Source organism: Eubalaena glacialis, chromosome 15, assembly GCF_028564815.1.
Source record: "Eubalaena glacialis isolate mEubGla1 chromosome 15, mEubGla1.1.hap2.+ XY, whole genome shotgun sequence".
Lineage (NCBI taxonomy): Eukaryota > Metazoa > Chordata > Mammalia > Artiodactyla > Balaenidae > Eubalaena > Eubalaena glacialis.
This window is the reverse complement of record NC_083730.1, coordinates 91845163-91866133: the sequence shown is the minus strand read 5'-3', so window position 1 is coordinate 91866133 and position 20971 is coordinate 91845163. Positions and strand designations below refer to the sequence as shown.

General features: G+C 54.7%; 1 protein-coding gene across 7 annotated transcripts in view; it reads left to right on the top strand.

Moving 5' to 3' along the window:
• Positions 1-20971, top strand: part of RIMBP2 (RIMS binding protein 2) — a 76524-nt gene that overhangs the window by 9642 nt on the left and 45911 nt on the right. For all 7 annotated transcript variants that reach the window (XM_061170402.1, XM_061170400.1, XM_061170398.1 and 4 more), the window contains 3 exons: positions 11617-11812; positions 16351-16496; positions 18079-18155. In XM_061170402.1, the coding sequence (XP_061026385.1) occupies positions 11617-11812; positions 16351-16496; positions 18079-18155 (419 nt within the window). The remainder of the gene's footprint in view (positions 1-11616; positions 11813-16350; positions 16497-18078; positions 18156-20971) is intronic.

Genomic DNA, 20971 nt, shown 5'->3' with positions numbered 1-20971 from the left:
GAGACTGGAAACAGACCTCCAAATGGCCATACATCTCCCTGAAAAATCATTTCATTCCCCCCGCCGGAATCACTCACCGCACTTTGATTTACATAGTCTCCTGGCTGGAAGTGCAGTTTCTTTTTTCCCATCACCCCAAGCCCATCGATCTGATCGTCTGTGTTGTTTTTATCCGCCTTCTGAGCTGCCGCTCTGTGACAGCCCCGCCGAGGTCATGTCACCCGGCGCTGGTGGCCGTGCGTGCCCCGCACGTGGGGATGGGCGTAACGTGCTTCGGTTGGAAAAACGGAAAGGGCAATGCAGATGCACTGAGAATCTGTGTCTTCTTTTGTTCACAACATCTTCCTGTCATTGTGTCTTGCTTTGCTTTTCACCCAGAACACGCTGGACAGCATGCAGGTATTTTAGGGAATGATGTCTGCCCCTCCCCGTGTGCTTGGTGATGCTTTCCCCAGTCATGGACCAGCCGCGCACCCCTGGGCCCGCTCCATCCACCTCTTCTTCCGAAAATGGGCAGCTTTCTGATGCAGTCGTGGGTGCCTGGGGCTCCCTGGAGCCAGGGGAGCCAAGGAGCTGCCCCTGGGGGCTCCACCCCAGGGAGATGCTTTATTTTGGGCATTGAGGCCCAGGGCTCTGTCCTCTGAAGTGATGAGCGGGGCCAGCAAAGCCGGCTTCCATTCTCAGGCTGGAAGAACGTTCTGTGAATTCAGATGACCTCGGGGAGGAGAATTGTCGGGATGATTCTACCCTTGGGCCAGCCACGTGCTTTCGAGCCCGGCCAAGAGCCCAGAATTTGGTGGGTCCGTCATCGGAATTCAAACCTTGCACCTGAGCGGTCCCACTCCCATTCTGTGTCGAGTGAGGGCAGCGACCCTTCCAGCAGCTGGGGGCCCTTGCTTGTTCTTCTCACCAGCATCCGCCTGGGGAAGAAGAGAAATGAGCTGCCCCTCCAAACAGGGTTTTGAGCCTTTTCCAAAACTCTGAGTTTGGCCGTGAGTTTGTAGAACCAACGACTTTTCTCACTCTTGGGTGGTTCTCCAAGCGGGGTTCTGGGACCCGCAGTATTGGCATCACTGGGGAGCTTGTCAGACCCACTGTGTCAGAAACCCGGGGTGGGGGACCGAAATCTGCGTGTTAACCAGCCCTCCGGGTGCTTCGAGAAGCGTGGTTTAGAGAGTGCCAGGCTGGTTACAGGAAGGGGAGCTATCTGAAGGAGTAAGCCCCCTGGGAATCTTGGCCAATCCTGGTTCAGCACCTTAGTAACCAGAATTGATGACCAAGAATAACCCGAGTGAGACCCCGCCCGCCGATCCTCCAAGCATCCCTAGCGGGCAGTGTAGTCTTTGTTTGGAAGTTCATGTTCTCTGTGCCTCCTACTTGGCAGGCTGGTGACTTCCTTTAGTCACATAATCTACCAAGCAGAACAACCCACCTCCTTGCGCAGCTAGAGAGAACGCAGTGACGGAGAAGGGCTGCCCCGGAAGACGTGTTAGGTGAACCCCTCAAAACACCTGCACGCACACATCCGGTTCTGTGGACGTTTCTCAGTGCTGTTTGCTGATGAATGATTGGCCAGGATGTTTGGAGACTGAGGGGAGCGGTGTCTTTATTCCTGGTCAGGACACCCAAGGACCGATCCGGGCTGGCTTGGGGGCTGAGCAAAGACAGGGGTCAGGAGTCAACTGAAAACAGAACAGAGCTTTTCAGAATCCAGATGGAGAGCTCTGTTTGCAAACCTAACAGCCTAAGAGCAGGTACTGGCTACGTAGCTTCCTTGGCACTTTATGAGGGAGTGAGTTTAAGACAAAGAAGCAAAAGAAAATAGTTATAACAACAGCAACCGTGCCAACAGCAGTGTTTATTGAACCCTCCTCTGAGCCGGGCACTGTTCTAAGGGTGCATCTGCGGGTTACCTAGGAGATAACGGACGTATTGTCCCTCTCAGTCTCCATGACAACCAGGGGAATCGAGGCACGGTCAGGCGAAGTGACTTCCCCAAAGCCTCGGAGCTAGTCAGGGGCAGAATCTGGATGCAAAAGCCCCAGGAGTTTGGCGCCAGGATCCAAACCCTCCACCGCTGCACGGCAGCATCTTCTGACCTCGGAATCCTGACCTCCCTGCGAGGTGGGGTCAGGTCTCCTGCCAGCAAAGCTGTACCAAAAGGCGGATCAGCTCCGGCAGCAGCCAGACTTGGAAATGCCGGCCGAGCAGCCCACCTGCCGTTCCCCAGCAGCAGCAGAGACAGGAACGCACACCACGTGGTCACAAGTGACAAGAGTGATGGAACTTAATCCTTTTAATACCACCCAGGGAGGTTGATATCAGCCTCCTCATTTCGCTGATCAAAAACCAAGGCACAGAGACGCTGAGCCACCTGCCAGGGACACACAGCTTCTAAGGGCAGAGCCTAGGCCCTGAGGGTCCACGGGTAACACCATCTCAAGTCACTGAGAAAAGAGTGTGCAGAGAAGAGATGGCCCGTGACTAGGGGGCCCATAAACCCTAAATCCTGCTGGGTTAGGAGGCAGCGAGTTCTGGGGTCCGTTGCCAGGGGACTCTCGCCCACGATAAGCTGGTTCCCGCCAGTGTGTCAGTGCTGAGGGCTTCGCATGTGCGTCTCGCATGCTTTGTGGCTAATTCTCCAGGGCTCCTTCCTAGGTATTTATGGCCTCACTCCCAGCACTTGCTGCCCTCCTCCTGGACCAAGGCATCCACCTGCGCGCGATGCCAGGACGAGCCTGAACGGGCTCCATTCATCCCCGGGTCTCATTCGAAAGGAGACAGGGCTCATCTGGAGGCAAGGGTCCAGCATCTGAGTTGCACAATGACTCTCCTGGTCCCTGGGCTCCTTTTGCTTTCATGGGTCCCTTCTTCCATAAAAACATTAAAATTATATTTTACATCTGCTTAGGTACAAAGGCGAATATAATCCGGGTTGGATTCATTATTATTATCTTCAGTTTTCCTCTGATTTTAAAGGAAATTAAAATGAAACCATTTCTGTGGGTCCCTAAACAAGGCCCCAGGTACCATGCTGCTTGCCTGGCTTGTGTTAAGATGCTCAGTGACCGTCTGGCAAGGGAGCGTGCTTGTGAGTAAATGAATACGTTTGGTCCCATCAAACAGATGAACTTGGTCTCTGACGTGTGTGTTAGGTTAGGCCAGGGTGTGCTGCAGTAACAAATACCAAAGTCTCACACTCAACACACAAAGGTTCATTTCTTGCCACTGCAGATATAGGAACACGCCACGAAGCTCCACTCCACGTGGTGACTCAGGGATCCAGGCTCCCTGCATCTTGAGGCTGTGCCATCCAGAGCGTACGGCTTCCTGGTCACCATGGCAGGGAGACCTCTTCCGTGTCTCAGGTACAGAAGGCACAAGTGTCACTTCTGCTTACAGGCCACTGGCCAGACCTAGTGACCCAGCCCCGCTTCACTGCAGAGGAGGCTGGGAAGTGCAGTTTCCCTGGGTGGGGGCCTGGTGGCATGGCTCTGCCACATATGAATTCTGGAATCTTTACAGGGCAATGCAATTTTGATACTAAAGTGGACAGAATATTAGCTAAGTTGAGAATCTGAGAAGTGCGCAGATAAAGAAGTTTATACTTAATGCTTTGCCTTTAAATCTCTTAGGAATTCTCTGTCCCCCAGGAATTGTGGGGATGGGGTCTCTCCCTCCCTAGGGTAGACTTGGCTACTCTGTACCCATGAGTCTTAGCTGGCGGACGAGGTTGTTAGGGACAAAGAAACTGGGGATGCTCAGGTATTTGGGGGTTCAGCCACCCAGGACTACCTCTGGCTCCAGCTTTATCTCCCTAATGCTCCCCTTCCCAACCGCAGTTGGGAGGACAAAAGCTACAGTCAACGGGAAGCCCCAGGTTTTGAAGTCTCATCAGTGAAAGGTGTTTATCTGCGCAAAGGGTGCCTCTGTGACTAATGCTTGTCTATACAGAAGCAAAAGACTCAAATGATCCAGACCCACCAGCAGCAGAATTCACTGTGCTTTAGTTGGGCAATTTGATAAAGGCATTAATCGTGTGAACCAAAGCAAATGTTTAAGACACTTGTGTTTTAATAGTGCTGACTCCATACACATTAAAGGATGCGAAACACTAAGTAAAAAGTCATCTTCACCCAAGTCTCCCCTTGGTTATTACTTTGTTACATTTTAGTATCAAGATGGCATTGTCCTGTAAAGATTCTAGAATTCAGAGCAATTACTTGTCAAGATCCTGGAATTCAGAGCTGGTTCAGATGAATTGATGGGGTTTTTCTGTGTATATTATAGTTGCAGGCAAGAGCTGGGTGTGGGTGTGGGTATTAACCTGGCAGTGGAGGGTATTTCTTAACTAGGAGTCACCGTGAAAGAGTATGGAGAGACCCTCAATGTCTCCCGCTGATGATAAAAAGTGGGGAAATTCTAATATACTTGCATGGGCTGAAATGCACCATCACCTTTGCTGAAAGCAGAAGTTCGGCCGTCTGAGAGGCAAGGGTGATTGAGTCACTAGTTAGCCGTCCCTCTGGCGCTGTCCATTGCCCGCAGAGGACAAAAGATCTTAGTTTCTGCTTATGGAGCCCCTTCCATGCCCGCCAGAGTCTGGACTTACAATTTGCCATAGTTCTGGAAGGCAAGCTTCTCTCCCATTTTATAGATGAAGAAACTGAGACCCAATGAGCTTATGTGACTTTCCTCCAGGCCCTCTGAGTGAATGAGGGAGTGGGGGGGTCTGGGATCTAGACACAGCCCAGAGCCTGGAGTCAGAGAGGACTGGGTGTGTCCTGCCACTTACTGGGTGTGTGACCTTGGTCTTTAGTCCATCTGGCCTTGTCTTCCTCACCCATGCAACGGGCTCACACCAGCTTACCCCTGGGAATCTCTCTGGCCATCAGCACTCATGCATAGAGAGCCCCCGGCGGGCCCTGGCACACAGTAGGTACTCACTAAGCAATAAATAGCACCACAAACCTTGTTTACCCCTAAAGACACCGCACAGAACAACTTACTCCCAAATCACTCCTGCACTGCCTGGGACGCCCCTGGCTTGGCTGTGCTAGCGTGAGTGTTCACAGCATCCCTGGACCCTCAAAATGGTCCTGGTTTGGACGCTAATTACAGGGCACAGTGCCCTACTCATCCACTCCGCTTTATGAAGCCTGGAAGTCAGATGAAAAATGCAGAGTGGAGGACCTTGGGAACGCTGGCAGGTGCATCTTTGGATGCGTTTTCCTTCGTCTTTATAAATACCCACAGCCAAATTTGCAAGTCTCTGCTGTTTATTCCAGTTCGAGTTTACTCGCCCGATGACGGTGCCGTCTGTCCCCGCTGTGGCCAGAATGCAGCCGCCCTCCGCTCCTGATGCGCAGGTGGCGGGTTAGGGTGAGGAGAAGCGGGGCCGGGACACACCGGGATGGGGACACTCAAGCAGCCTGGTTAATTCAAGCGGGCGTGGTTCCGCCGCACCGCTGTCTCCACCCAGCCCGGAGAGGGTGTCCATGGAGGCTCTGGAAGGGAAACCTGCTTCCTTCCTGGAAGAGGGAAACAGCAGGGAAGCTGGGTGAACTTTCCAGAGGGAGCACTCCCCTGTGGGACATTCTTCCGGTTTAATGGGTCCCTACGCCTCATCTCCTAGTTGTTCAGATCGTTTCCCCCCTGAAATTAGTGAGAAAAGGCATCTGGAAGCTGCCTGACTTTTGGGAATCGTCATCCTGCTGTCTTGAAGCCGTGTCCTCGGATACCCAGAGGAGAAACAAAGCAAGGAATTGATGAGAGAGGGGCAAAGAATTAGCTGTGATCACGCAGGACTCTTAGAATCTTTGGGGTAGAAATGCGAGGTGGGAGAGGCTTAGCCCTACAGCTTCGCTCCCGGGTCACAGTGGAAGCAAGTCTCAAACCAAATTGTCGCACGTGTGCACACGTGTATTACAAAACGCTTGTTGACAAGAAGGCACGAAGCGGCACATCCCTCTTCTCTGCCCTCTTAGGAGCTTCCTCCACCAGCCCCCATGGAAGCCGAGGCCCCCGGCCCTGCTTCTGGCGGCCTCGGGCAAAAGCAGAAATCCTCCGAATCAGGATCTGGACACAAGACCACTTTGAGGACCAGCCTTGGGCGCCATCCCCCATAACACATTAGTCTTACGCACTATTCGTTCAAGGGTGGGGTAGCGCTAAGATATCCCATATTTTGAATACCTTTAATTTCACCAACAAATGCCCATGTCTCCCATTCATCATGTCTAGGGCTAGGGTTAGGGTTAGGGTTACCAATTTTTTTCTGATATCGACCATACTAGGTGGGCATGCCTGGGCATGGATGGAGATGCAGGTGGCTGATTTATTCGGGGCAGCGGCCTCTGGAGTGTAGCCTTCCCAGCACCTGCATTGACCTCCCCTGGGGTGGGATTCTCAGTTACGACACCGATTGCCCCAGAATGAAGTTCAAGTCCCTGGGACATATTCTCTCCATCCAGAAGGATTGTATTAATAAACTACAGATCCCAGAGCCCCCTGGCTCCAGACCCTGTGGGGATCATCCTGTGTGTCTGGGACTTAGGTGGGTGCAGCTGGAGCCCATGCACGGGGCCACCAGGGCCATCCAACTCAACCTGACCAGATGCTGGGATTGCCATCCACGTTGTCATGTAAAGTGGAATCACAGAGTGGCTGCCCCCAGGCCACGTCCATATCTCTACATGAGCCTTGTCAGGACAGACTGTTTGTAAGCCTTCGAAATACCCTCCAACGTTTAAGGATTGAGAGATTTTACATCAAAACGAAGATTCCCTGAAAACCGGAAGTTTTGCCCAGGGTGGGTCTGGACCGATGCTGAGAAGTAGGCGCCTCTCTAGACAATGTACACACCCTGGTTCACTGTGTCCCCAGGATCCTGCGGGTTTGCCTCGCTCCTCCTCTCGTGGGCACCTCCCGCCACCTCCGGGGATGTTCCGTTTACAAAGATGGTTTGACGTCGGCTCCAATCCACCTGCTTCCAGGACCCTCCCCTCACCACTCACATCAGAGCCAGCCCCCCTTTCTACAGGCACGTCCTGTGCCAGCTGCCGGGGAAAACCGCCTCTCACGGTCCCCATCAGTGAAGGGGACCCTGAACAATGAAACGCTCCCTGGAAGGAGGCCCTCCAAGAGCTGGGGTCCTGGCCGGCCAGCAGTGGTACCCAGGAGATGGAGTTCACTGTAGCACCCAAAACGTGCAGCAGTTCAGCACCCCTGCGTGAGCCCCGACCTTCCGCTCTGGTTTTGTCTGAGTCCCGCAGGGCCTGCTGGGAGTACACAGCCTGCCCTCCTTCCTCTCTGTGCTGCCACCCACCCCCGGCCCCAGCAAATCAAGACCTCCTGCCCGGGGCCTCTGTTTCCAGGTGCCTCGATGCTCGACCCCCGTGTGGGCTCCTGAGACCTCGGCTGCCCTAACGCTCAAGCTCCTGATCTGATGTTCCCACAGCACCAGCTTTTCATGTACCGCCTTTAAGATTTTCTCCATGATTATTTTGTATTTTCTTTAAATCCGTTCACTTTCTAAAACTCTCTATTTTGAAATAATTTTGAGATTCCCGAGAAGTTACAAAAATAGCACAGGTGGTCCCTGTGTACCTTCACCCAGCTCCCCAGGGACAGCGTCGTAGGTGACCAGAGTACACTGTTGAAACCAGGAAGCGGACGCAGGCACAGTATCAGTAACCAAACTACAGAGGGTCACTCTTTGCCCTTCCTTTGGTGTTCAATTCTATGGAATTCGATGGTACATACAGATTCATGAACCGCTACCGGGAATACAGATGGCTCCACCCCCCAAAGACACGCCCTCATCTTAATTCTTAGTACTCGGACCTTCCCCCAACCCCAGACCCTGACAACCATTGATCAGCTCTCCATTGCTTTCGTCTTGTCATTTCACGAATGTTACATCAGTGAAAAATCTATCTGCTTTTTGAGTTAGTTCACTTTTCACACACACGCGACATGAAGGATCTGATTACCAGTTGTATTTTTCTTGTGCACATTACAATGAGGACGTGGCCATCTAAATGGCGTTTGTGTTCTTCCACATTCACCTGACACCCTCCCACACACACCACCATGGTACCTGGCGGCCCACCTGGATGAACAGGTGAGCTCAGGGCTCTTTTAATGCCCTTCTTGCCTGAGGCTGGGTTGTTGGTGACTGTTCCCTGCCTGAGGACCTGTCGCTCAGCCCTGGAGCAAACATTTAGTCTTCAGGGCTGAGCAGGGAGAGCCAGAACCCTTGGCCTTGAGGCACCTGATGTCGCCATCCTGGGGTCACCGCTGCTCCTGGGTGGGTGCTGCGTCTCCCTGATGGGGGGTGCCCGGGCGGGAGGCGGATCTCTCCACGTCCCCACCTGTGCCCAGGGAAGCCTGGCGTCACTTCTGTGCCTTCCTCGGTGGTGACGGCAATCGTAGCCAAGCTCGTTCAGCCTTTTAAGAGAAGAATCCTGCTGATTTTGTTAAATGCATCGAAGAAATTAATTATTGGTTTGGGATTTGTTAGGTCTATTTTTAGAATTCCATGATCTCAGACATAAACAGCACTTCATTCTGGCCTAAGGAGCTGAAAAGCTTAACACCAGTGGAGGAGGGACAGGGAAGTGGCTGGGGAAGGGAAGAGGAGGAAGAGGAAGAGAGCATCAGTCTACCACTGTCCTGCATCCCTGCGTGCACACCTCCATGAAACCAAACATCTCTCAAGCCCCGACTTGGTACCAAGCTCTAGTCCGAGTGCTGGGGACACAGCGGTAAAGAAGCAGACAAAAATTCCTGCCCTCGTGGAGTTGACATTTTAGTGGAGGAAGCCAGACGGTGCCCACGGTTAATAATACAGCAGATGGGATTTTCCACTTATCACAGACTGAGGAAGGGAGACAAGGCAGGACCTCCATGCAGATGACACAAGCTGCTGCCTCTAGGAACGTGATGCCTGCAAGTCAGGGGGTCCCCTCTTCTCTGCTTCAGCAAACATTTACTGAGCACCTGCAATGTGCCAGTGCTATGCAACGCGTTGCGGTGTCTCAGGGAACCAGAAAGCACAAGCTTGGCGCATAAATGATCTAGTCACGGAGGCAGATGAGAAATAGTCAGGGAGCTACTAGAATGTGCCAGGAAGGGAGCGTGCAGGGGAGGGGGCAGAGCGGACCCTCCCTGTGCCCCTCTTCCAGTGACTCAGGGCAGGGAGCTCTGACAGCAGGAGAAAGGGCACCAGGGGAGGAGGTGTAGGGAGTGTGCACCACGGTTCCCCAGGGAGAGGAGAGTGGCTGGATCACACCCGCACCGCTGAGAACCAAAAGCAGGCAAAGATGGGGGTTAATGGGGAGAGCTGCCCGCGGTACCCTTCCCTGCCGTGTGTGCCCAGGGGACACTCCCAGCTCCCTAGTGCTCCCGAGATGTCTCCGATGTCTGCAAACGGCAGCGATGTTGCTAAGCCAATCCAGCAAACAGCAATTCCCTTTAATGCCAAAGCGGGGTGCTTTGGGGTTCTGCAGCTTACAAGAAAACTGCATCCAGGGGTTAGCAACTGAGCTGTCCGCAAAGCTGGGCTGTGTCACCGCCTCACGCTCCAAATTTCCAGCAGCTACAGTGAGGCGTGCCAACCGCAAAGTGCCCGGGCTGTACACAGAGCCCAGAACAATCCGCAGTTGGCTGGGATCTGAGTGTTTGCAAGGTTTCTTGGCTCCTGTGCTTTCCCACGTTCGCCCTGAGAGGAAACCTGGCCGACGGCCAGGGTGCACGGGAAGCTTAGTTTGTTCAGACACCGCTCTCGCGTGGAGGAAAGAGGCAGCCCTCCCGCTACACACACGCACACGCACTGTCACCCACACATGCACACGTGCCATGCAGTCCTGTGCACACCCATGCAACACACACGCACACAGTACACACGCACATGCACTGTCACCCACACATGCACACACGGCACCCAGTCCTGCGCTCACCCATGCAACACACACGCACACGCACTGTCACCCACACATGCACACGTGGCACCCAGTCCTGCGCACACCCAGGCAACACACACGCACACAATACACACGCACACGCACTGTCATCCACACATGCACACACGGCACCCAGTCCTTTGCACACCCATGCAACACACACGCACACAATACACACGCACACGCACTGTCATCCACACATGCACACATGGCACCCAGTCCTTTGCACACCCATGCAACACACATGCACACAGTACACACGCACATGCACTGTCATCCACACATGCACACGTGGCACCCAGTCCTTTGCACACCCATGCAACACACACGCACACAATACACACGCACACGCACTGTCATCCACACATGCACACGTGGCACCCAGTCCTTTGCACACCCATGCAACACACATGCACACAGTACACACGCACACGCACTGTCATCCACACATGCACACATGGCATGCAGTCCTGCGCACACCCATGCAACACACACGCACACAATACACACGCACACGCACTGTCACCCACACATGCACACGTGCCATGCAGTCCTGCGCACACCCATGCAACACACACGCACACAATACACACGCACACGCACTGTCACCCACACATGCACACGTGCCATGCAGTCCTGCGCACACCCATGCAACACACACGCACACAGTACACACGCACACGCACTGTCATCCACACATGGCACCCAGTCCTTTGCACACCCAGGCAACACACATGCACACAGTACACACGCACACGCACTGTCATCCACACATGCACACATGGCATGCAGTCCTGCGCACACCCATGCAACACACACGCACACAATACACACGCACACACACTGTCACCCACACATGCACACGTGCCATGCAGTCCTGCGCACACCCATGCAACACACACGCACACAGTACACACGCACACGCACTGTCATCCACACATGCACACATGGCACCCAGTCCTTTGCACACCCATGCAACACACACGCACACAGTACACACGCACACGCACTGTCATCCACACATGCACACATGGCATGCAGTCCTGGCACACCCATGCAACACACACGCACACAGTACACACGCAGACGCACTGTCATCCACACATGCACACATGGCACCCAGTCCTTTGCACACCCATGCAACACACATGCACACAGTACACACGCACACGCACTGTCATCCACACATGCACACATGGCATGCAGTCCTGCGCACACCCATGCAACACACACGCACACAATACACACGCACACACACTGTCACCCACACATGCACACATGGCACCCAGTCCTTTGCACACCCAGGCAACACACATGCACACAGTACACACGCACACGCACTGTCATCCACACATGCACACATGGCATGCAGTCCTGCGCACACCCATGCAACACACACGCACACAATACACACGCACACACACTGTCACCCACACATGCACACGTGCCATGCAGTCCTGCGCACACCCATGCAACACACACGCACACAATACACACGCACACGCACTGTCATCCACCCATGCCCACGTGGCATGCAGTCCTGTGCACACGCGTGCACACACACGCACACACGCACACTCGTGCGCAGACTCGCGGGGCCCCAGCAGCCCAGGCCGCCTGCTGACCGCGGGTCCGGGTCTCCGCCGCGCAGTGCAGGGTGCGGGAGCTGGAGGAGAAATGCCGCGCACAGGGTGAGCAGTTCAGCCTGCTGTCCCGGGACCTGGAGCGGCTCCGGCAGCACGCGGGCGAGAGCGACCTGCTGGGAGGCAGCTCCCTGGACGTCCCCGCATCCCCCGGCAAGCCCTTCCGGAGGTTCATGAACGGACTGGCTCCCTCCATTGGCAAAGGTAAGTGCCTGGACCTCCCTCCCTCGCACGGCAGCCGGGATGGAGAAGGGGCGCTGGCGAGGGTGCGGGCGGAGGTGTGTGACAGAGCATCTCACCGCACCCGGGGCGGTGACCAGCCTAGCAGGCCTTGGGGCGGTACAGGCCAGCCGGCGTCTCCCACGTACACCCCACGCACCAGACCTCGTCCTAAGCCCTTGACGGGTGCCGACCAGCGTGGCTTCGCACACGTTCTGAGCCCCGTTCTACAGACAACACGGGTGGAGGGGCTTAGTGGGTCACCCAGCCAGGCGGTGAGCCGGGACTCGGCCCCAGGGGTCTGGCTCTGGGGTCTACGCTGGGATCTGCCAGGTGGGCTTCTCAGCTTCCCTTGTTTCCCCTCTTTTCATCCAATGACCTCTTGTTGACATTGTGATGTACTTGGAACTTCCCTTCTGACAAAGGCAGTGTACTAACAGCGGTGAATTTCAATGCCTTCCCATCACTTTTGTGTTTAGGATGCAGAGGTGGGGAGCAGGGACGTTTGAATTTGTGTGGCGGAGGGGAATTTTGTCTTGATCCCAGAGGCATTTAATTTAACGTCATGGAAGGTTCCCAGTGTAGGCAACAAAGTACCCTACTCAGTCAGGGAACTTTCTCTCCACTGAAGGTTAAACGGGTCGCAGGCCCAGTTTTATCCTCCTGTAAAACAGTCGATTTTTTAAAGTTTACTGGAGATGAGTGTCAGATATTCACTTTGGAATTCCATAAAAGAGAGAGAATTTCCAGATTTCTCCTAGTTCTTATCAGAACATAGGATAAGTTCTTTGGATGCTTTTTATTTTGAAAACAAGGTGATGCTGCCTATATCTTGATAAATAACGTTTCCTGGCTTATTCCGCCTTCCTGCTCCCTTCCCGTCCTGCTCATGCGTTAGGAGAATGCTAAGTGGCCATGAAACACAAGACAGAGGGAGAGGGAGGTCTGGACACCCCCCGCCCAACAGACAAGTTCTGAGCACAGGGTACCCCCCCCCCAGGCTGCGATGCTGAGCAGGTGGCCAGGCCCTGGGTGGAGCCCCTCTGGGTGGGGGGAACACAGACAAGACACAAGGGGACAGACGAGCGACTAGGCAGCTTCCCACTCAGACGCGGGAGGTCAGGTGACGAGAGAGCAAGTGACCCAGGGCCACTTAGACGGGGTGGTCAGGGAAGGCTGCCTCCCAGAAATGAAGACCGTTTCTCCAGCTCTCACTGGGTGAGAAGGTTTGGGGCTGGAGGCTCACGTGATCTTGGCCATGCACGTTTTTCAGGGTCCCCAGGTCCCGAGCACGGTCGGTAAGTCCCAGGACTCAGCATAACGTTGTCCTCCTGGCTCAGAACTGTTACGGTGACACAGGACAGCCACACGGTGGGCCCACAGAGATGGGCGTCCAGAGGGATCCACGTGCAGACAGCCTGTGCCTTTTTCCTCTGGAAGGACCACCCAGAGCGCCCACTGTGCAGCCAAATGAGCAGCCACCCGCGTGCGGTGGTGAGGCCCGGGGACGCCCAGTAGAGGTGCGGCATCCAGGGTCCACTGGGGGCTGGTCACATGGGCACCTCTGCCTGGCACACACCAGAACCCCAGACCCCCCAGAGCAAGGCAGGCGCTTGGCACAAACCAGGCCGTGCATACAGTCTAGTTACAGGGAAACACCCCTGTCACTTAGGGAGCCTTTCCTATTGGTGTAGGAACAGTTTAGAAGCTGTGTTCCCAGATACAGCCCAGCCCAACTTGCAAGCAGGCCCTTCTAAAAGTAGCAGCCCGGGGCCCCCTGCGTGAATTCCTTGCTGCACAGCATGAGAATGTGTTAGTCCAGGGCAAGCTCGCGGGTCAATGGGGGTGGGGAGGGGAGCAGTGATTGACCTGATTCAATCGGTGTTGAGATTAACTGGAAAAAAGGATCTAATTCACGACGGAGGAAAATGCATGCTGACTAAGAACAAAACAAACAAAACCAAAACAGGACTCTGTCTCAGATGCCGGTAGAAGGATAGGTTTGCACCAAGGCTTCTGTGTAGCCATTTGGAAGAGCCATCGTGATAACAGACCAGCTCATTTAATAAACTGCTACCTCGCCCACGAGGGGCCCCTGCTGGCAAAGCCGGACACGCTTGGCATCATCCTTGCCGCATCCTTGGTGTGCCGGCATCACTTGGTCGCGGGAGGAATGCCTGCTAGGGGGCTTCCTTGTGCAACCCTGAAGTCCCCCTCAAAGTCATTCTTTGACGGCAGATGGCAGGGGCCCCTTTAAGGGTGAGAGTGACAGGGAACTCGCTGCTGGGCTGGCCTCTCCTCCTTACGCAGGAGGGGAGGGTGGCGGTGGTGGGGGGGAGAAGGAGCAGGCAGGGCCAGTGCAGGATCAGAGCAGGACCTGGCAGGTGTGCTGTGCATCCCCTGGGGGCCTCCTGCCTGAGGCTGCATCCGCCCAAGGTTGAGGAAGACAAGGACCACTTGATCGTGAGCCCCTAAGGGACTCGCCTTCTGTGCAGTGGAGTCACATCTGCAACCAGCAAGGCAGAAATCACACAGGGACAGAATCATCCCTAGAAATCTCCTAGGAAGGGGGCATGTCATCTCCCAGGGATGCCCCTACACAGCCAGTTTCCTTCCAGTATTGGAGCTGGGTTTTGGTGAAACACTGGATAAAGTCATTGATTTGACCTTAGTGGCCATATTTTCCAGAAAATGCATATCTTGAAACACGCGGAGCATGAAGGGGTGTGCAGATGAGGGCGCTGCATGATTTTGTCTCTAATCTCACATTCACTCAGAGAGCAGAAGGGCAGGTAAAATGCCACATGCAACAAAATATTTTTCTCTAGACAACTGGATGTGTTTAAGTAAAATGTGAATACGAGGTGACTCTACTATACTCATTTCACCTTTGCTGGTGGTGTCACCCCCTGCTATTCCCGGCAGCAGTGTATCGGTCAGGATGGGCTAGGTTCAGCTGCAGTAACAAACATCCCCAAATCTCAGGGGCTTGAAACAGCACAAGTCTCGTTCTCGATCGCACTGCACATCCATCTCAGGTTGGCTCAGGGAATGGGTTCCACACTGTCTTCACTCGGGAATGCTGAGCCTCTCCCATCTGGAATGTTCCATTGCAAGGGAAAGGAAGCATAACAAATTAGACACTGGCTCAAAAAGGCTTCTGCCCCAAAGCAGGACACGTCTCTTCCACTCACAGTTCGTTGGCCTGGGCGAGTCCTGTGTCGGGGTGAAACACCTCCCCTGCAGCACTGAAGCACCCTGCAGCCAGGCCACACCCTCAGCCGGCTTTCTGAGGGAGTCGATTAATTCAGTAAATACTGACTTTGCACCTGCTGTATGCCAAGCGCTGGCTGCCGTGGTCATTAGGGGTCCTGGGCAGTGACCAGAGCCAGGCCGCTGCGCTCTGGGATATGGCCTCCTAGCAGGGACCCCGGGTCCAATTCAGCATCAGTTCTTTGTTGCAGCGATGCTTCCCCGAGGTTCTCAGTTCTCTTAATCAGCTAGGGGAGTGGGGGTTCTCTGGGGGTGACTTCTACGCAGCCTTTGTGGGAGCACTTCTCACCCTGTGTGTTCTTCCTGATTTGGGCTCAGCGAGTCGTCCCCTCAGTGGAGCAGTCCCTGTGGTGGGAGAGCCACAGCCAGCCAGAGACTGGACAAAGCCAGAGAGGAACATCTGCAGGCCACCAGGCCGTGAGAACGTGGGGAAGGGAAATGGTTGCTTCTGTAATTCACATCTGATCCTAAAAAAACACGCCTGACTTAATCCGACAGTCCGGGCCAGCATTGGTCAAGGTGCTCAGTTCTCCCCGCCCCGCCACATGTCACTGGGATGGGGCTCAGCAGCCCCATGAGGACAGGATGGGCAGATCTGCTTTGGTCCTAGTGAGTCTCAAGAATATTTTTTAGCCATAAACCTGGCCATCTGGCCACTTTGTGTATAAGTCAGGTCTCTTTCAGTCATAAGCGACAGCAAAGCCGGCTTAAACTGGTGTGAGCAAAAAGGAATTTATTTATCACATAGAGTAGGTGAAGAGCCTAGGTTTAGCCTCAGGTACAGCTGGATTCAGGGGCTCCAGCCATGCCACCCGGATCCAGTTCCTCCCTCTCCGTCTTCCACCTCCTCCTTCTACGAGCAGTCTCCATTCTCAGATGGACTTTCCTCCTCCTGGTGGCAATGTGGCTGCAGTATCACTGAGTCTCATCTCCTCTCCATTTTAAGCCAGAGAAAAGGAGAGCCTCCTTGCCCATGACTCCCACGAAGTTCTCTCTGATTGGACCTTCCCATCTCATGTGCAACACCACCATCTCCACCAAACAATTGGTGTAGCCAGGCGTGGACTCTGCCAGATGGACAGCCCAGAGCGGGGGGTGTAGATTAAGAGTGGGAGATGGGTGGGTCCCAAAATAAAAGACCAAGACTGATGCCAAAGACAGGGAAAGACCCACAGGGAAGGCAAATGACCAGTGCACTTTGATTATTTCCTTGGTGTCTTCTTTCAAATTGCTCCAATGTTGGTGTCCAGGTCAGGAAAGCACCATTGGAAGCCGCGCTGTGATCGGGGAATATATCCGGCCCCTCCCACTCCCGGGTGACAAGCCAGAACCTCTGTCCGTCAAGCCCGCCTTTCTGTCAAGATCTGGTGGCCCAAGATGCAGATTTGAATCAGACGTGAGTCCTGTCCCGGCTGAGGCAGCTGCCCCACTGCGCCGTGATGCGGGCTGTGGGTGTTGGCAGCCCTCCCCCTCTCTCCCCAGCCCCCCTTTCTCTTGCCTTCACCCCCGTTCATTGAGCACCTACTATGTGCCAGGACGTGAGGCCCCAGTTTACAGACAGGTGGTGGGGGGGTCCTTGCTCTCATGGACTGAATGACCATAAGTAAGTCAATACCTAAAAGTCGGGTAACAGCGAGTGTCGTGAACCCAACAAGCCGGTGACCCGGAGGGACGAGGTGGAGGGCAGGGCGGCCCTTCTCGGCCTTCGTGGTCTGTTTATCCGTGAGAAGGAGCCCAGGGGAAGCCCGCTGGGGCTGGAGAGGAGCTGGGAGCTGGGGAGGCGAGTTGAGGCCTCAGGGAAGCTCTCGACTTTTGGTCCAAGTCCAGGGGGAAACCACTGAAGGCCCTGAGACGGGGAGTGACGTGGTGTGACCCCCAGGAGAGCCCTCTCCCCGGGTGCGGGAGTGTCAGGAGGGACCGGACAGGAGTCCCGGGCCTTCTTCTCCCGGGGTGGGCGGGGTTCATGGTCACTCCCACCCTCCCCTGGTGCCCTCTCCTCATCCTCCAGCCTGGTGCCCTCTCCTCCCTCCCCCGACCTCAAGACAGTTGTACCCGGTGTAAGGAAACCCCTATAGGCAGCGTCCTGGTGCCCGGCAGACTCGGGCAGCGGAGAGGAGCGGGGCAGGGGGAGGGGCATCGGGAGGAAGGAGCCCCCGTGTCACTTTTTCTGATCAGGATTCCCGGGGGCACCAGGCACCATCCACGCGTGAGTGCTCCCTTCCCTGCACTGAGCCCTTGAGGGCTGAGGGCACAAAGCATTACCTAAATGTGTCCTCCAAGGAGCCTGGCAGGGTCTGGGGCAGTGACGTCTCAGGCCTTAAATTATGTCAGGGGATGGTCCTTACCTTGAGTCCAATCTGGGTGTGGGAAGATGAGGTCTTTTTAAAAGTAGCTTTTAATTAATTAATCAATTTTTATTGAAGTATAGTTGATTTACAATGTTGTGTTAGTGTCAGGCGTACAGCATAGTGATTCAGTATTTTTGCAGATTATATACTCCATTATAAGTTATTACAAGGCAATGGCTATAGTTCCCTGTGCTATACAGTACATCCTGTTGCTTATCTATTTTATATAGAGTAGTTTGTATCTGCTAATCCCATACTCCTAACTCTTCCCCCATTTTGGTAACCACAAAATTGTTGTCTATGTCTGTGAGTCTATTTCTGTAGTGCATATACCTTCATTTGTGTTATTTTTTAGATTCCACATAGAAGTGATATCATACAGTATTGGGGGAGACAAGTTCTTTATAAATGTCCTCTGTGTGACCAAGAAGCCCGAAGTGAGGGACCCCGCCCCCATCTCTGGGTCACACCCAAGACCAAGAACCTGGGTGTGGCAGCATCTCTTGGGGGTCCCACCATCTGAGGCTGAAAAGCCCAGGGGGACCATGGAAGGGATCTCCTGCGTGTTTCCGGCATGAAATGTGAAGCCTACAGCTTCAATGACCTGCACATCCACTGTGTCTTTAATAGATGGATAATGAACGGAATTCCAATACCGCCAAGCAGAGATACTCGGGGAAGGTCCACTTGTGTGTCGCCCGCTATAGGTAAGAGCGATGGTCCTCTCCACATCCTCTGAGCATCCGTAAGCGCGGGCAGCCTCTGGGCAGGTGGGGTGATGGGAGTGGGAACACTCCGTGAGCTGAGGGGACCCTTCTCAGGTGCTGAGAGAAAGCGGGCAGTTCAGCTAAGCTTTGGAGGATGGCAAGCGTTTGTCTGTTCTGATAGAAAGAGTTTGGATGGTGTGTTAGTTTCCCAGGGCTGCCATTCAAAACTGTCACCAACTGGGTGGCTTAAAAACAGCAAAAATCCGTTCTCTCCCAGTTCTGGAAGGCAGAAGTGGGAAATCAAGGTGTGGGGAGGACCAGCTTCTGCTGGCTGTCAGCATCCTTGACATCCCTCAGCTGTAGACTCCCCGCTCCAACCTCTGCTTCCGTCTTCACGTGCTCTCCTTCCCTGTGGGTCTCTGGGTGTTCCCTCCTCTTTTTATAAGGACCCCTGTCCTTGGATTAGGGCCCACCCTCCTCCAGTATGACCCCGTCTTAACTCGATCACACCTGCAAAGACCCTATTTCCAAACAAGCTCACCTCCACAGGGGCCAGGACTTAGGACCTGAACATCTCTTTTGGAGGACACAGTTCACTCAATGACAGGCAGCAAGCTGAAACTCAAAGAGGGCCCCCCTTGCCCAGAGCCCCCTGCTTGGTGCCTTTCCGGCATCTTCCCTGTCCGCCCGGTGCCTGGGCCACATCACGTAGCTGTTGCAGCTGCGGAGCTGAGCTCTCGTTGGAGGACCTGGGTGCCTGTGCCCACCAACGTGAGCCAGTCTGGCCATGCACGGCCCTCAGATTCCTTGTTGTTACCACTGAAAACTTTGAGATGGATGAGGGTTAGTCGCCTCCCTGCAGCTTCCCTGCCTGGTTATAATGCAACAGGCATTATAATGCCCAGAGTTTGCCGGGTGTGCAGACACGGATGAATCAAATAGTCACCAAAAGCAGACGTTGAACAGTCAGACCTCCTGTACTTTATGCTTAGTGAAGACCTGGGCTCTTGTGTTTCCAGATGCTCCAGTGACCCTTTGCCTCCTGGGTTGGCCGGGCAGGCAGGGCAGTGTTCTGGGGGCAGACGCCACTGCCCTCTTAGTGGGCGACGGGCAACCAGAGTCCCCCGTAAGCGGACTGAACTGTGCACAGAGCTGTTTAGGAATCAGACCTCAGGAGCCGTCACCAAGGGTGGATGCCTCCCTCACTAGATCCTTAAAATCTGTTCACGTGGAGGAGGTGGGGTGAGCTTCCTTTTAGCCCATCTGCATACATCCAATGCCTTCTGCCTTCTCCAATGAGAACCATTTCTAATAACTATGCTGCCTATCCGTGGATTATTTTCCGCTGACCCACTAATTTCACCAATGCGAACCCACTTCTGACGTCCAGATAATGGAAGCCCGTGGAGTAGCTGCCCTGGGCTGGGGCGTCCTGGATGAGGACGCCAGCCGGCCCCTGAGGAGGGCCCCCCCGATCTGAATGCTGGCTGCCCCCGCCTGCATCCTTCATAGGGTCCATGGGGACATCGCCATATCGCTGGAGAGAGCTTTGAGGACGCCAGTCCTGGGGCCCAAGAAGGAGGGCTCAGCCCCGCCCCATGTCTGGTAGGAGGACGGTTCTTCCTTTGTGTGTGTGGAGCCGGGCTGGCACAGCTGTTCAGGCAGAGCCCTCCGGGCCGGCCGGTTGGGGCCGCGGCCGGGATGCTGATCTGGCTTCCGGGTTTGTTTCCCTCGCCAGCTGGGCCCTTCCCAGCGATGAGCCTGGTCCCTCGAGGCTGCGGTGGCCACCTGCTCCCTGGGCACGCCCTCCCTCCGCTCTCCTGGGGAGACGAGACCTTATTCTGGGGAAGGTGCCCAAGAGCTGAGGCATCCAGAGGCTGCATCCTCAGCCAGCGTGAAAGCAGGCAGAGAGAAAGCCTGAGCGGTCAGCCGGGGTGTACCCGGCACCGCGGGCACCGCGGGCATCATCTTCATTCTCTGCTGCTGCTCTTGGTGTTTTCCTGGCGGTGTGTTTACCACCTCGCCCCCCGCCAAATCAAACCACACTGTGAGCAGCGCAGAGAACAGTCCCAGAGAGAACCGTGCGGATCTGAGTTCCCTAAACACCCTGCGGATCCCTGGAGGAGTGGCCCGAAGGTAAGGGGAGTTTGGGGGTGTTTCTCCCCCCGGAGCTAAACACCGTCCTCACTCAGCACCCTGCTTCGAAGTTTCCCCAAACTCGAAACAGGAGAAGCCCTGCTCCACGTGGCCCCGTTCCCTCCTCCCACCTCTGCTCTAGGAGCTGCCTGTGGAGCGGCCTTTGCTTTCCCATCTCTTGCCTCCTCTTCAGCCCGGTGTCCCCTCCCCCAACAGCAGGACGAGCCTCGCTGAGGCTCCAGGGGGCCCCTTTCCAGAAGTCCGGTAGGCACCCGACCCAGGCCTCCCGCACCCTTCCTTTTAAACAGCTTTACTGAGGGGTCAGTCACATACCTTACAATCCCCCCATTTTTACAAATTGGAGTACAGTTGATTTGCAATGCTGTGTTAGTTTCTGCTGCCCAGCGAAGTGCATCTGTTACACATATACATGTACCCACTCTTTTTTAGAATCTTGTCCCATGTAGACCGTTACAAAGTATTGAGCGGAGTTCCCTGCGCTCTACAGTAGCTCCTTATTAGTCCTCTATTTTATGTAGTGTGTCTACGTCCAGCCCAATCTCCCGGTTTGTCCCACCCCCCGACCCACCTTGGTCAATGTAAGTTTGTTCTCTACGTCTGTGACTCTCTTTCTGCTTTGCCAATAAGTTCATCTGGACCGTTTTTCTAGATTCCGCATA